A 15,312-nucleotide genomic window follows, 5' to 3' on the forward strand; every position below is an offset into this window, starting at 1 on the left:
AGAGACCTATCACCACCATGTCACTATTGATAAACTGAGGACTAAAAGGCCATTTTTTATATTTTCCCTCTTTTCCTGTTCAGTTTTGAAAGCCCCTGATTTAAAAATGCAGAAATACCATTTTTTAAACCCGTTTTTGTAATTTGTGGGCCCAAGAATTTTGAGGCACTTTTAGTGAATTCAATTTGGGGAACAGAATGATTTCAGGGAGACACTTGAAAGTGATAGGTGCAAATGTGTGGGTTTATTTCATTTATTTTTATTTATTTAGTCACCACAGTAGCTCTGGGCAATTAAATGGGATTCAGAACTCAGGAGAAGCAATAACAATAACCCCTAATAATGAATTGTTATAAATAAATTATAAATCATAGATGATTACTTAATACATTATAAAGTAATTCAGGATATTTATTGATAGCGTTTTGCCTTCAATTTATTTTCTTGCATTTATCAAACCACTAGAGCTACCTATCTCACGGATCTGACTTTGGGTGGTATACAATTAAAGCAAGTGTGAAAAACAGCCTTAAATTTTCATTGTGTATTGGAGTTTGCATAGTCTTAAGATTTTCTCATGTGCAAATAGTGTCACTAGTGTGAAATTAACTTGGAAATGGGGCGAAGCATTTCTAACATGCATTGGCCTTTCTAAATGAGACCATTGATAAATAAAAATGTATTTATTTATTTTTGAATTCTCTCTCTCCTTTTCAGAAGCAAAAAACTGGCTGACTTGAGTGTGGATGAGTTTTTAACTTCAGGATTTGATTCTGACTTGGAAGATGATTTGATAGAAGATATTCCAAATTCTGGGGAAGATGAGAAAGGAAAGTTACATTCAAAACTTGACAGCAAAAAGAAAGCGGAATGTAGTTTGATACCAGGGGAAAGGTGAGTGGGTGGATGGATGGGTGGGTGGATGGATGGATGGATGGATGGATGGATGGATAGATAGATAGATAGATAGATAGATAGATAGATAGATAGAGAGAGAGAGAGAGAGAGAGAGATAGATAGATAGATAGATAGATAGATAGATAGATAGATAGATAGATATGACTGCTGGATGGATGGATGGATGGAGGGATGGAGGAACAGAGGATGGATGGATGGATAGATGATAGATAATGATGATGGATGGATGGATGGATGAAGGGGTGAGAGGGAAGGAGGATGGATGAAGGATGGATGGTAGATAGATGATGGATGGAGGTAGCTAGATATTGTGGATGGAGGGATGGATATATAGACAGATATGATGGTGGATGGATGCATGAAGAGGTGAAAGGGAAGGATGGATGGATGGATAGATGATAGATATGGGTAGCTAGATATTATGGATAGAGGGATGGATAGATAGACAGATGATGGTGGATGGATGGATGGGTGAAGGGGTGAAAGGGAAGGAGGATAGAAGGGTGGATAGATGATGGATATAGGTAGCTAGATATGGATGGAGGGATGGATAGATAGATATGATAGATCGATAGCTTTTAAACTATGTACCTAGGAATCTCAATTTGGAAGCTGACTAGATGAGAGGACGGAAGACCAGACCAAATTTTCCTTGTCTCCATTGTCTTTTCTGGTAGAAAATGAGAAAGGGTTTCCTCTAACACAAGGATCTTCAAACTTGACAAGTTTAAGACTTGTGGACTTCAACTCCCAGAATTCCTGAGCTAACTTGGACTGGAGGAGGAATTCTGGGGGTTGAAGTCCACAAGTCTTAAAAGATGTCAAGTTTGAAGTCCTCTCCCCCGCCCAAAAAAACATGCTTCTCAACCTTGCCAGTTTTAAGATAGGTGGACTTCAACTCCCAGAATGCCCCATCCAGCAGCCCTTTGGCTTTCAAGATAGACTCAAAAAGGACACCCACACACAGAACGAAAGCCGTTCCCTAGGAGGGAAGATGAAAACTCAAGCCAACCATACTCTTCGTGCGTCACTGGGAGCCTAGTGGCTGGGGAATTCTGGGAGTTGAAGTCCACGCTTCTTAAAATAGGCAAGGCTGAGAAACGCTGCTTCCTATTAAAAATTTTGAAAATCAGGATTTTTTATTCATGCTTTCTAGGAAGCAAAAACCCCTGATCTTTCTCTTCTAAGCAGATGCCGCCATATAGCACTACGGAATATGTTTTAAAAAAAAAACCTTCCTGTCTGGATATATAGATATATAAGCTTAAATTCCTTAAATCCTTCTGTGTTGTGCAGGAAAGTAAAAAAAAGTCAGGCTTCAGTACATAAAGACCAGCTTTCCCGACTAAAGGAACGAGATCCTGAATTTTACAAGTTCCTGGAAGAAAATGACAAGACTTTGCTTAACTTTGATGAATCTGACAGCTCCGATGAAGAGGAAGATCATCACGTGTTGCCTGAAAAATTAGAGGTAATTAATTATATGTGTAAATATACATACATACATATATATGCACACACACACATACATACACATACACACACACGCACATTCTCCCCCCCCCCTCCCGTTTCTCTATCTGGATACCCTTACTTTACTACAAAACTGATTGGCCTTAGTTTTTGAGGAGGAAAATTAAGGGGGGGGGGGGGAATTGTGCCTCTGCCTACCAGAATCCATCGGTATTCATCTCTGGCTAGCGTCCTGTCAGTGTGTGAGAGAGTTGAAGGCTGTTTGGAAACCGAAACAGTATTTGCTGCATGAGCAAGGAGACAGCAAGGAGCCTGGGTGCGGCTTAGCTCAACTGTTCTGCACTAAAGCTGGTTGCTGCTGTGAAGCTGAAGCTGAAACTCCTCTGCTTGTGTTTTGCACTTGGAACAGATTTCTTTTCAGGTGGGGAGGGGGAGTAGAACTCCTTAGCATTTTATGTTTAATTGTTATTAACTGATTTTGTGTTCTCTGGTTTTTAGGGGATTTTTGCAATTGTATTATTTTTTTTAAAAAAAGAACTCCTTAGCATCAGAGCGTGTTAATAATAATAATATAGGAAATAGTAATGCTCTGATGGTCATTTCGAAAAATCCTTTCTTAGTGAGCACCTAGAAGCCAAGAGGAACATACCTGCCAAATTTCAAGTTTGTAGGCTTTACGGTTCTGGGGTTTTTGTGATGATGCACGAGTGATATTTCACTTGTGTATATATATATATATATACAGATGAAACTTGACTGGTCTTGCTAGCTCTCTGATCCCATTAGAATCCAGCTTAGTTAATACTTGGATCTCCTATAAAGTTGCAGGACTATAGAAATAAAAATAATTAAGATCAGAGAAACCAATTTCTTTTTATTCCCAAGAAAACTTCATGACTGTATCCCTGTGTCACTCATTTCAGGCTAAATGCTTTTTTTTTTTTAACTTTGATAGGAAGCAACTGATGAAGAAGATGATGATGATGAAGAAGAAGAAGAAAAAACAGCTAAACGGAAAAAAATGGATTTCATCACCGTGTCATTGAAAATGGTGGAACACTGGAAGGAAGCTGCAGAGGTAAGAGAGAGATTTTTTTTTAAAAAAAGCAACAATTCTTTAGGAGCTACAAATAAGGCTGATTAAATATGGAAAGTCTTGCCCAAAATAAAGTTACACTTGATTTTCTCTGTCTCTTTCTAACCATCGTATTTAGAATAGAATAGGATAGGATAGGATAGGATAGGATAGGATAGGATAGGATAGGATAAGAAATTATGGAATGGAATGAAGAATAGAATAGAGTAGAATAGAATAGAGAATAGAATAGATTAGATAGATTGTTGGTATTCAATTCTATTCTCTATTCTATCTTGCATTCTATCCTATCCTGTCCTATCCTACAGTATATTTTCTATTCTACTCTACTCTATTCTACTCTATTTCTATTCTATTCTATCTTGCATTCTATCCTGTCCTATCCTATCGTATCCTACTATCTCCTGTGTATACTGTATTCTGTATTCTTTTATTTTAAAATTAATTCTATTAACTTTTTTTTTCATTCCACACAGAATAAACTCACTCCTAGGGTCTTCCATGAAATTACTCAGGCTTTCAAAGCCTGCGTGATCACTGCCAAAGGGGAATCGGCAGGGCCGGATTCCGGCAAGTTCAAAGTCACGGACAGCACAGGTAAATCTTCCCAGAACTGAGCTAGCTTTCCTCTTAAAAGTTGCTGGCATTGAGACAGGCAGTTGTATATAAAAGAGTTCTCTCTCACAACTGCTAAATTCATTGATGAAATGTCTCTGTTTTTTCCCCCCATCTCCTGTTTAGTCTTCAACACAATTGTCTCCTTCTGTGTCCGTGACCTCTTCGTTCTTGTGCAAAAACTGCTTCAGGTGAAGCCTGCAAAAAATAAATCAAAGTAAGTTAACTTTTTTTTTGTTTTATTCACATTTATTTGTTCTTTATTCTTCCTGTCTAGGAATTTGCCCACCATGCAAAATTGACTATTCCTTCAATTCCCAATGTCCCTTTTTTAATCCATCCTGAGCAGAATAGTTTTTTAAACTATGAATTTAGAAAAGCATACATCCCTGTGGGCATGTGATCAAAATTCGAATCTTGGCAATTGACTCAATTAACAACTCCAGTGATTCACGTAACAATTCTGGCAATAAATGTTATAAAACGGGGAAAAATTCACTTAACAACTATCTTGCTTACTGGTGGAAATTTGGGGCTTAATTGTCATATATCGAGAAGTACCTAATTTGAGTTCTTTTATGGCCTGGTTTGTAGATTGTTAACTCGGTTTACCATTCAGTATCCTGGCAGAGGCATAGAAATAGAATGAATGAGCTGGAAGGGGCCTTGGAGGTCTTCTAGTCCAGCCCCCTGCTCAAACAGGAGATCCTATAATATTTCAGATAGGTGGCTGTCTAGACTTTTCTTAAAAGCCTCCCTTGATGGAGTGCCCAAAATTTCTGCAGGCAAAGCTGTTCCACTGGTTAATTGTCCTGACTGTTAGGAAGTTTCTCCTTAATTCTAGGTTGCTTCTCTTCTTGATGAGTTTCCATCCATTGTTTCTTGTCTTATCCTCTGGTGTTTTGGAGAATAATTGAGCCCCTCTCTTCTTTGTGGCAGCCTCTCAAATATTAGAATACTGCTATCATATCACCCCTAATTCCTCTTTTCTTTAGACTAGCCAAACCCAAATCCTGCAGCCATAAAATAAGTTAAACTTATTCCCAGGACGAGGAATTGATTTTCGGTGTCAAAACCAAAGGCCTAAATGCATCTTGTGGTGTTACCACTGTTGCTAACGCCCTCCCCCCGCCCCCCAAATAATTTGCAAAACAACTAAACCTTAGAACATTGGATAGCCGACAGAGCCAGGGTTGAATTTTCCATTCGGACAGCAAAGGCTCGCAGTTGGTTAGAGGACAATTAATCCCTTTCAAGCTGGCATGTGGGTAGTAATTTGCAGCTATCTGATCCACAGAGCATCGTGGGCACTCAGAGGTCTGGATAATGATACATCTCTATATATGGCTTGCTTTGCATGTGACCTTAGCTGACTGCTACTTTTGGCTGAGTTTCTGAGCTGGGTCCACATGATAGTTGGGGACACTACACATCGTTTTCAGGACTGGTTTTCCTCGTTACCTTTTGGGAGGGGGCTTCGTGATACCTGAAGCGGACTATCCAGATTCAGTTTTGTTCAATAGAGCATCAACCTTGTGAACTCCTCAAGTTTCCCTTTTCCGCTATGTATTCAAAATGGACAGTGATTAATAGATACAAAGTGTATATAACCTGTTTCCCTGAAAATACGACCTACCCTGAAAGTAAGCCCGAGCTTGATTTTTTTACACATGCGCCCAATTTAAGCCCTACCCCTAAAATAAGCCCTAATTAAGATCCTGCCCACTCCAGGGTGGGGATGGAAGTAGTGGAGCTGCCCTACTACTTATCTTTGGACAGTTGTAGCCAGGCCTTGCACCCTCTGACACCTGCCTTGCCAGCCCATTTCTTCTGCAGCTGGCAAGACTGACCAAGCTTTCCTGAAGGCCTCTGTAGCTGATAAGAAAGCTCTGGATCGATCCAGAGCTCTTATCGGTTGCAGAGGCCTCCAGGAAAGCCTTGCCAGCCACAGAAGAAGTTCCTGAAGGCCTCTGACAGTGAAAAGGAGGACGGAGGTGATACACGCAAGTGAGGTTAGTCAGTGGATCGCCTGAAAATAAGACCTGGTGCCTTTTGGGGTGGGTCTTATTTTGGGGGGAAACACAGTATATATGTATGGGTACAGGTATATATTTATTTTCTACCTTGAATTTTAAATGCATCACAGGCAAGAACCTTTCCTGGTTGAACAGCAACTAGCCCAGTTGACATTCAGTCATCTCCTATCAGAGAAAAGACAGCTTTTGAATTCACATATTTCCTGTACTAAATCTTATCTTCATTCATTGATTTAGATTAGTCTTGCCTTCCTCCAGTCCATTGTGGAGCAAGTTACGACTGGACATCAAAATGCACTTGGGCTGTACCATTCAGGTGAGTTTAAGTGAGGGTCAAATTTCTTTTTTTTTTGATATTGGGCATATCTCCCTGTTTTTGGAAGATCTTTTTTATACCTCTAGAAAAAAATATTTGTAAGTCAGGTGTGATTTGCAGGTTCCTATTTGAGCTTGGTGGTTTTCTTGCAGATGTTTCAACTACCAAACTAGGTAATGTCATCAGTGCACTGAGGTAGGAGCTGGGGTGGCAGAGTGGTTGGAATGCAGCATTTCAGATTTACTCTGCCCACTGCCAGCAGTTCGATCCTGACTGGCTCAGCTTTCCATCCTTCCAAGATCAGAGAAATGAGGATGCCAGATTGTTTGGGAGAATATGCTGATATTTGTAAGGCGCTCATTGTTGTAAAGAACAAAGATGCAGTATGTAAGTCTAAGTGCGATTGGTCATAAAACGTCTGTAAGAAAACCACCAAGCTCAGAGAATAACATGGACTCCACTGGTTTTTTTTCCTTCTTCCCTGTTTCTAATGAAAGACCATTGGACAGAGAGAAAATCCCCAGCGAGTCCATAGTTTGACTTTCAACTGGTAGGAATCGCAGAAATGCAACATTTAAAAAACCATAGTTAAACAGGGCAGAAGGGATGTCTTTGCCTTTATGCCACACCCCGGTTCATCACATTTCTGTTCTGACTGAATTCTTCCATTCGCCAGCGTTCAGGCAGAACGGAAGAAGCTTCTTGGATGAGGAGTGAAACGTCTTCAAGGAAAAAGCCCAGTTGCCTCTTGAAAAAGCACCTTTGGGACAGGGGCAGGGGGGAGCGTAGGCGATTTGAAATTGCTCAGCCTTTCAGCCATATCGATGAAAATTTTGTCTTTTTTTTTTTCCTTTCTGCAGCTTCTGTCGTGTTTAACCCGGACCTCAGTCACAATAGCTGTTCTTCAGCACATCAGTGCCATTGTACCTTATTATTTAAGCTTCCCAAAACAGTCTCGCGTGCTACTTAAGGTAAGGTCCATAGCAGGGCTGGCCAGAAAGTGCAGGAATAAGATTTAAAGTTGGATTCCCCCTTATTCAAACTGGGTTCCCAGTCCTAGACAATGGGTTCCACAGCAAACTTTTTTTGGCCTTGGGTTTTTTTTAAATTAATTAATTAGATCTCTTATCCACCTTTATTATTTTAATATCTCAAGGTAATAAGTGTATTCATATTCTCCAATGGGACACATCCATAGCCAAGAGCCATCAATCATGCTCTCCAGTTAGAATTTTGCGCAGCAGAAACTTCAGTCACCTAGTTACTATCTTTGAAAACATTTATGGAATGCACTTCTGGTTTTGCAAGCTCTAAAAAGACCAGAGAAATATTTTATGCGTTGACATTAAGATTACCTGCTCATTTGCTAAAGCAAATCTATACAATGAAGATGGCATTCTTTTTAAGTTTTCAATCTTGGCAACTTATGGACTTCAACTCCCAAAATTCCCCAGCCAGCATGCTTTTAAGATGTATGTACTACTGGGAAATTCTTGGAATTGAACTCCACACGTTTTATAGTTGCCAGGGTTGAGAAATGCTGTTTCAGGCCATAAAAAGGGTTGAAATTTAGTGGCATTGCCTTGATTGGCACTTGGGGATAAAATGCAGTTTCTAACCCTAGAGGCGTCTCCTTCTGAAAGCAAAACAAAAATTGAAAATAACTTATTTTTTCTTCTTTCATTAAGCAAATTATTCGACTCTGGAGCACAGGCGATGAAGTTGTAAGAGTTCTAGCTTTTTTGATAATCAACAAAATCTGCCGGTATAAACAGGAGGCTTATTTACCTTCTGTTCTAAAGGTAAGATTAATAGATTAATGGAAGGGACCTTGTAGGTCATCTAGTCCAACCCCCTGCCCAGGAGACCCTTACACATTTCTGACAAAGGGCTACTGAAAACGCATAGACTATACATTCATTTTTAGGCTGGGTCAGTATTTTCCCCCTTACAAAATTAAAAACTTCAGGCAAAATTTTGCACAATAGTGTCCTCATTTATTACTGTTTTTGATTTAACAAATGAAAGCCATAGCTGTTACGAAGGCGTTTTTCCAAGTTTTGTTGGGTTTTTTGAAAAGAAGCATTGTGCTTTCAACACAAGATGTTTTGCTGGCGGTCCAGTTTTGCTGTTGTGTACTTGGAAGCTCAGTTGTTGGCTTTTGTTCTCAGCTATACATACTTAACCACTGTCTCGCTTAGTGACATAAATTTTGGGCTCTTGTCATAAATTGAGGACTACCTGTATATCTCAAAATAATGGAGTTTTTCACATTCACTTACCAAGGTGAATCGAAACATGGCGTGGTTTATGTCATAACTGCGCCTTCGTAAAAAGATACCCCTTGAAATAACAGGTAGCCCTCATCATAAAACTACAAAACCTTCAGCTCAAAATTTCTGTTGCTAAATGAGACATTGGTTTAGTTGCAAGGGTCTTCAAATTCGGCAAGTTTAAGACTGGTGGACCTCAACTCCCAGAATTCCTGAGCTAACATGACTGGAGGAGGAATTCTGAGAGTTGGAAGTCCACAAAGTCTTAAAGCTGTCAAGTTTGAAGACCCCCGGTTTAGTGAATTTTGAGTTAAGTGAATATGAAAAACTCCCATTATTTTGGAGTTATACAGGTAGTCTTCAATTTATAACTACAAAAGAGCCCCAAATTTATGTCACTAAGCAAGAGAGTCATTAAGTGAGGATAGTCAATGGATGACATCCCCCCAAAATAAGGCCTGGTGTCTTTTTTGGTGGCCCAAAAGCCATAAGACAAGGTCCTATTTTCGGGGAAGCACAGTAGTTGGATTAAATCATTTATGAATTCGGCTTCTGCAGCTGCTCACCTCAAAACAAGTGACTGGCCAGCCACCGTCAGCATCACCCAAATTCTCTGCTTTTGTCTTTTCCCCATTAGCAAATGTACATTTCCTATGTCAAGAATTCAAGATTCACCTCTCCTAATGTCCTCCCGCTCATCAACTTCATGCAACGGACGCTGATCGAGATGTACGCTCTGGACCCCGCTGTGTCTTACCAGCAGGCCTTCATATACATCCGTCAGCTGGCCATCCACCTGCGTGGAGCTATGACCATCAAGAAGAAGGTAGGTTTATCTGAAGGTGTGATGACCAGGGCATGAAAGCAACGCAGCCAGAGAATAGGTCTTAACTCCCCTAAATATTTTTAATCGGATTCTTCATCCAGAAAGATTTGTAGTATGCAGTTTACAGCAACACTTTGTCGTCTAACAAGTTGCAGCGCAAAAGGAAAAGTGGGGGAGGAAAAAGGAAAGCAGAAGTATCTAACCATCATAATAAACCGCTTCAGTGTCAGGATTCCATCAATCACCCTAATTAAATCTTGATTCTCAAGCCAAACTTCAAAAAACTTCAAAGGATTCATTAGAGGAGACATACTTGCACTGTCCTGTGATGAAGCCAACTCTGGCCTACGTCATTTACAGTCCCCTGTGACCCTGTTTTCCCCCTTGGGTGTGTCATAAATCAGATTCTCCAATTGAGCAGCTTCACAGGCTAGGTGTCATCAATCACATTCTCCAATTAAATATATTTGAGGGCAAAATTCTGGTAGTTTAGTTACAATCTTTTAAAGAGAAGAGTTGGAATGTACTTCCGCTTCCAAACTGCTGCACTGCTTTTCCAGATTTCCTTCCTCCTCCACTTTTTAAGGCAACTACTAAAACAGGCATAGGAATGTTTTACGAATTGACATTCGGATTTTGCAGCTTGCTTCATTCCATTTTCCAGCATTATTTCCCGCTTTTCTACTGTTTTTTAAACTAGGAAAACTATCAGTCCGTTTATAACTGGCAATACGTGCATTGCTTATATTTTTGGTGCCGGGCTTTGAGTACGATGCATCCGAATGACGTCATGAAACCCCTGATTTACCCGTTGACCCAAGTCATCATTGGCTGCATTAAGTAAGTAGCTACACAATGCTTAAACCAGGAGGATTTCGTCTCCAGCTCCGTTCTTGGGGGGGAGAGAGAGACTTTTGGCTTCATGCAAGGAAAGCAGCAGAAGTCTTTCTTTCTCTCCCCTAAATTCTATCAGAAATGAGTCTTTGTGAGACTTGTCGCGCCGGCGCAGCCTCTTGGAGCAGGAGGCCTTGCAGAGTCCCATTTCTGGCGGAGTTTGGGGGAGAGAAAGAGAGACTTTTGCTGCTTTCCTTGCGTGCAGCCAAAAGCAGAAGAAGAAAGAAGCGGAAAGAAGCAGCCTGGTGGCCAGGCCGGGCGCATGGGGCACGTGGGGCAAGTCCCCCCCCTCCGCCCTTCCCCCCCTCCCCTCACTACCTCCTGTTGTTCGCAATGAACGGATGCAAGCCTTGTGTTCCCACGGGCCATGTGGGCGGCGCAGCATGTGTTCCCACGTAGCATTCTACTCCGCTCTGCATTCTATTCTGTCCTGTTCTATTCTTCACCTAATCTATTAGCTATTTCTAGCTTTCATATTTTTTTTTTCCTAGCCTTAATTTATCCCCACCACAAATCGAGTGACTGAGCCTTAATTTATCCCCCGCTGCTGCTTTCTCCAACCTGACTCTTTTTGAGACGGCGAGGAAAAACCCCGACCTGTAATTCTGCTTTCTTTGAAATGCTTTCTTTTAATCTCCACCCCCACGCTACGCTGGTTGATTTCCTTTTTTTTTAAAAAAAAGAAAGAAACTGTTCTTCCTCTATCCAGAAGATGGTGCTAGTCCCTAGTGAGCTGAACTAGAGCAGCTGAAAAAAAAAAACCCAGGGATTCAGGGAGCAAAGGGAATTTGGGAGCTATGACAGAAGGGAAAGCGGAGTTGCCATCTGCGACAGCTTCCTTGCTCCAGGCAGAGTCCAGGGTAGAATTTTAAATGTGCTTCAAAACAATAGCTAGGATAACTAGCAGCGTGAGGCTTGCAGGGCTGGTTTGCTTTGTGGCGGTTTCCAGAACCTGCTTCTCTCTGTGCCTTGGGGCATAGCGGTGGGTTGGCTGACGATTGTGAATTCCCCTTGTGTTGGCAGAGAGGAAGGGGAGGGGGCCAGCCTGAATGGGGAAGGGTGCTTAACCTAAGGGGTGGGAGAGGGGGAGGAAAGCCTGCCTCGACTTGAATGTTGGAAGGCAAAGTTAAAAACATAATCTTGGTTTTTAGCTTTTCTATCAGGGTGGCTAAAAATCGATTTTATATATATAAATATATATGTATGTATGTATATGTATATGTGTACATATATATATGTGTGTATATATATATGTGTGTGTGTATGTATATATATATATGTGTGTGTATGTGTGTGTGTATATATATACATATGTATATATTTGTTTTCTGAGGTTACATCTACATATACACATACATACATAATAAACTGGGTGTTTTTTTTTAATTTAAATCGGATTTTTTTTTTTACTTTTATCCAATTTATTTTAATAAATTGCTTTTGGAATAAAGAAAACCTATCTATAGAATAGAATAGAATAGAATTCTTTATTGGCCTGCAACCATTCATCGTCTGTTTTAGCTACCAGTCCCTTAATCATCTTGGTTGCTCTTCTTTGCACTTTTTCTAGAGTCTCAACCTCTTTTTTATAGTGTGGTGACCAAAACTGGATGCAGGACTCTTCGTGTGGTCTTACTAAGGCTTTACAGAGTGGTATTAGTACCTCCCTTGATCTCGATTGTATCCGTCTGTTAATGCAACTTGGGATTGCATTGGCTTTTTTTGGCTGCTGCTACACACTGCTGGCTCCTATTTAGTTGGTTATCCACTAAGACTCCAAGATCCCTCTCACAGTGGCTGCTATTAAGCCAGGTGTCAGCCAGTCTATATGTGTACTTTTGGGTTTTTTCTTGCCTGAGTGTGAGACTTTACTTTTCTCTACACTGAATTTTATTTTGTTACATAGGGCCAATTCTGGGCTCCATCACAGCCATAAATTGAGGACTACCTGAGTACAAACTTGTCATCACTCCCCCCCGCCCCCCTTAAAATGGCATACTAAGTCCTCTGTTTGGACTGCCCATGGTTTTCAACCCTCTTGTTTTTTTACCCCTTTCCTTTGCCAGGCTGGTACCAACAGCTCGTTTCTACCCTCTGCGTATGCACTGCGTCCGGGCGCTGACGCTGCTGTCGGAAAGCACACAGACCTTCATCCCTGTCCTGCCCTTCATTCTGGAGGTGAGTGTCAGTCAGAATAGAATAGAAATAGAAATGAATAGAATAGAATAGAATAGAATAGAATAGAATAGAATAGAATAGAATAGAATAGAATAGAATAGAATAGAATCCTTTATTGGCCAAGTGCGATTGGATACACAAGGAATTTGTCTTGGTGCAAATGCTCTCAGTGTACATAAAAGAAAAGAGACATTCGTCAAGAGTCAAGAATCATCAGGTACAACACTTAATATCACAAGTGTCTTCACAAGTGGGTGGCAGATGGTGCAATCGGTGGGAGTGGGTGTGTGTTGGTGTTTTGGGGGACTTAACCAAGCCGCCTCGGTTCGTTGCTAATTGCCAGGAAGCGAAAAAAATAAGACCGTTGTGGGTTTCCCGCCGCCAACGTTGCTGCAGATGTCTGTTCGTTCACCACATCCTTTCCGCTTCCTGCGTCCCCAGGACCGCTTGTGGCTTCTGCACGCCGGCCTCTCCCCTCTTTCGTCCACCTCCTTCCTCTCTGCTGAGGTTCTGCCAAAAAAGGCCTCTTAACACGCCACCCCTGCTTTCCTCTCTGTGTGCGTCTTTGTGTGTAGAAAGCAGCAGCCTTCTCTCCAGGCGAGCCAAAGAGACCAAAGCCCAGACGTTTGGCAGTTTGCGCTGGTTTGGCCTCTCTGCCCTCCGTCACATTTCTCTTTTGCAGCGTCTCTTGGGTGGGAGCGGGAAGGAAACGTGGCCGTTGAAGCTGGCAAGCCTTTGGAGAAACACCGAGGGTGTGTGCACACACCCCCTCCCCAACACAACCTGAGATGCTGCAATAGAGGAATTAGGAGTGCAGAAAATAGCAATTGCTACCAACTTGCCTCCCATGGAGGTCCTGTATCCTGCACAAGTCAAAAAGAGGGCTGGGAAAATATCTACAGACCCCTCACATCCCAGACATAAACTATTTCAACTCCTACCTTCAAAATGACGCTATAAAGCCCTGCACACCAGAACAACTAGACACAAGGGGAGTTTTTTTCCTCCATGCCATCACTCTGCTAAACAAATAATTCCCTCAACACTGTCCAACTATTTACAAAGTCTGCACTACTATTACTATTAACCTTCTCATCACTCCTTATCACCCATCCCCTCCCACTTGTGACTGTGTGACTTTGTTGCTTGTATCTTTACGATTTATATTGACTGTTTCCTAGAATAATTTGATTGCTTATTGTACCCTATGACTATTATTAAGTGTTGGACCTGATGATTCTTGACTCCTGATGAATGTCTCTTTTCTCTTATGGTCACTGAGAGCATTTGCACCTTGTGTGTCCAACACACTTGGCCAATAAAGAACTTTCCTTTCCTTTCCTTTCCTTTCCTTTCCTTTCCTTTCCTTTCCTTTCCTTTCCTTTCCTTTCCTATCCTTTCCTTTCCTATCCCTATCCTATCCTATCCTATCCTATCCTATCCTATCTCTATGTACACTGAGAGCATTTGCACCAAGACAAATTCCTTGTGCGTCCAATCACACTTGGCCAATAAAGAATTCTATTCTATTCTAACTTGCAAAAACCTTTGGCTGGGATTGCGGTTCTTCTCCTCCGGTTCTTCTCCTCCGGAGCAACCTCATGCAATCCTCCCTTCTTCTGTTATCCTCCCCCTCCCCAGCCCCCTTGGCTTGGCTTCCTCCCCTCCTCGCTTTGTCACCGGCACTCTTGACAGCTCCAGCGTCTTGTGAGGTCCCTCGGAGGACTGCCGAATATTCCCCAAGCTGCTGTCACTGGAAATGAGCAGGAAATCGGTGATGTGCCTTGACAGTTTATGCTTCTCTTGGCACGGAGAAGCGGGGGCGGGGGCCCCCTCCCTGCTTCCCCGCGGCATCGCCGCCCTGCTCTCTGGCAAAGACCGAGCTGTGTGAAGAGAGAGAGAGAGAGAGAGAGGGGAGACGGCGCAGGGAAAAAAGGACTTGCCCGAACAGGGAGGGATATCACGATCGTTCGCCTTTTATTTTTTAATATCTCGATCGATGGGTCCACAGCCTTATATTGATGTGGGGGCGGGGGGGCAGAGCTGATATTTGGATGAGAATAAATTTGGAGCAGCATTAATAGGGAAGGAGGGTGGGAGGAAATTTAGCATAGCAATAGAATATAGACTAACAGAGTTGGAAGGGACCTTGGAGGTCTTCTAGTCCAACCCCCTGCCCAGGCAGGAAACCCTAACGCCACTTCTGACCAGCAGTTGCCCAATCTCTTCTTAAAACTCCCAGTGTTGGAGCATGCACAACTTCTGGAGTCAAGTTGTTCCACTGGTTAATTGTTCTAACTGTCAGCAAATTTCTCCTTAGTTCTAGGTTGCTTCTCTCTTTGATTAGTTTCCACCCATTGCTTCTTGTTGCTTTTTCGGGAGCTTTGGAGAATAGCTTGACCCCCTCTTCTTCGGGGGAGCCCCTCAAATATTGGTACAGTGCTATCATGTCGCCCCTAGTCCTTCTTTTCGTTAAACTAGACGTAGAGTTTTGCAGCGTTAACTCAGCACCAGAAAAATAAACACAGTTGGCTGATGCTTCATTTAATGTCTTTATAAACATAGATTTCACAAACCAGTTGTAGATTTCTCCAACAGGGAGCAAACTCAGATAGAAACATTTTGTTAAGTAACTTCCGTAGCAAATTAGGAGCTCAGAAAACAGACATCGGTTTCACTTTAGTTCA

General features: G+C 41.8%; 1 protein-coding gene across 1 annotated transcript in view; it reads left to right on the plus strand.

Moving 5' to 3' along the window:
• NOC2L (NOC2 like nucleolar associated transcriptional repressor) overlaps window positions 1-15,312 on the plus strand; it is a 36,610-nt gene that overhangs the window by 2,089 nt on the left and 19,209 nt on the right. The window contains exons 2-12 of the mRNA XM_026715701.2: window positions 718-894; window positions 2,215-2,389; window positions 3,347-3,469; window positions 3,964-4,084; window positions 4,229-4,319; window positions 6,376-6,454; window positions 7,315-7,425; window positions 8,143-8,256; window positions 9,365-9,553; window positions 10,254-10,393; window positions 12,514-12,625. Of these exons, the coding sequence (XP_026571486.2) occupies window positions 718-894; window positions 2,215-2,389; window positions 3,347-3,469; window positions 3,964-4,084; window positions 4,229-4,319; window positions 6,376-6,454; window positions 7,315-7,425; window positions 8,143-8,256; window positions 9,365-9,553; window positions 10,254-10,393; window positions 12,514-12,625 (1,432 nt within the window). The remainder of the gene's footprint in view (window positions 1-717; window positions 895-2,214; window positions 2,390-3,346; window positions 3,470-3,963; window positions 4,085-4,228; window positions 4,320-6,375; window positions 6,455-7,314; window positions 7,426-8,142; window positions 8,257-9,364; window positions 9,554-10,253; window positions 10,394-12,513; window positions 12,626-15,312) is intronic.

This window comes from Pseudonaja textilis, chromosome 18, assembly GCF_049901715.1.
Source record: "Pseudonaja textilis isolate UNSWEBS1 chromosome 18, rPseTex1.2, whole genome shotgun sequence".
NCBI lineage: Eukaryota > Metazoa > Chordata > Lepidosauria > Squamata > Elapidae > Pseudonaja > Pseudonaja textilis.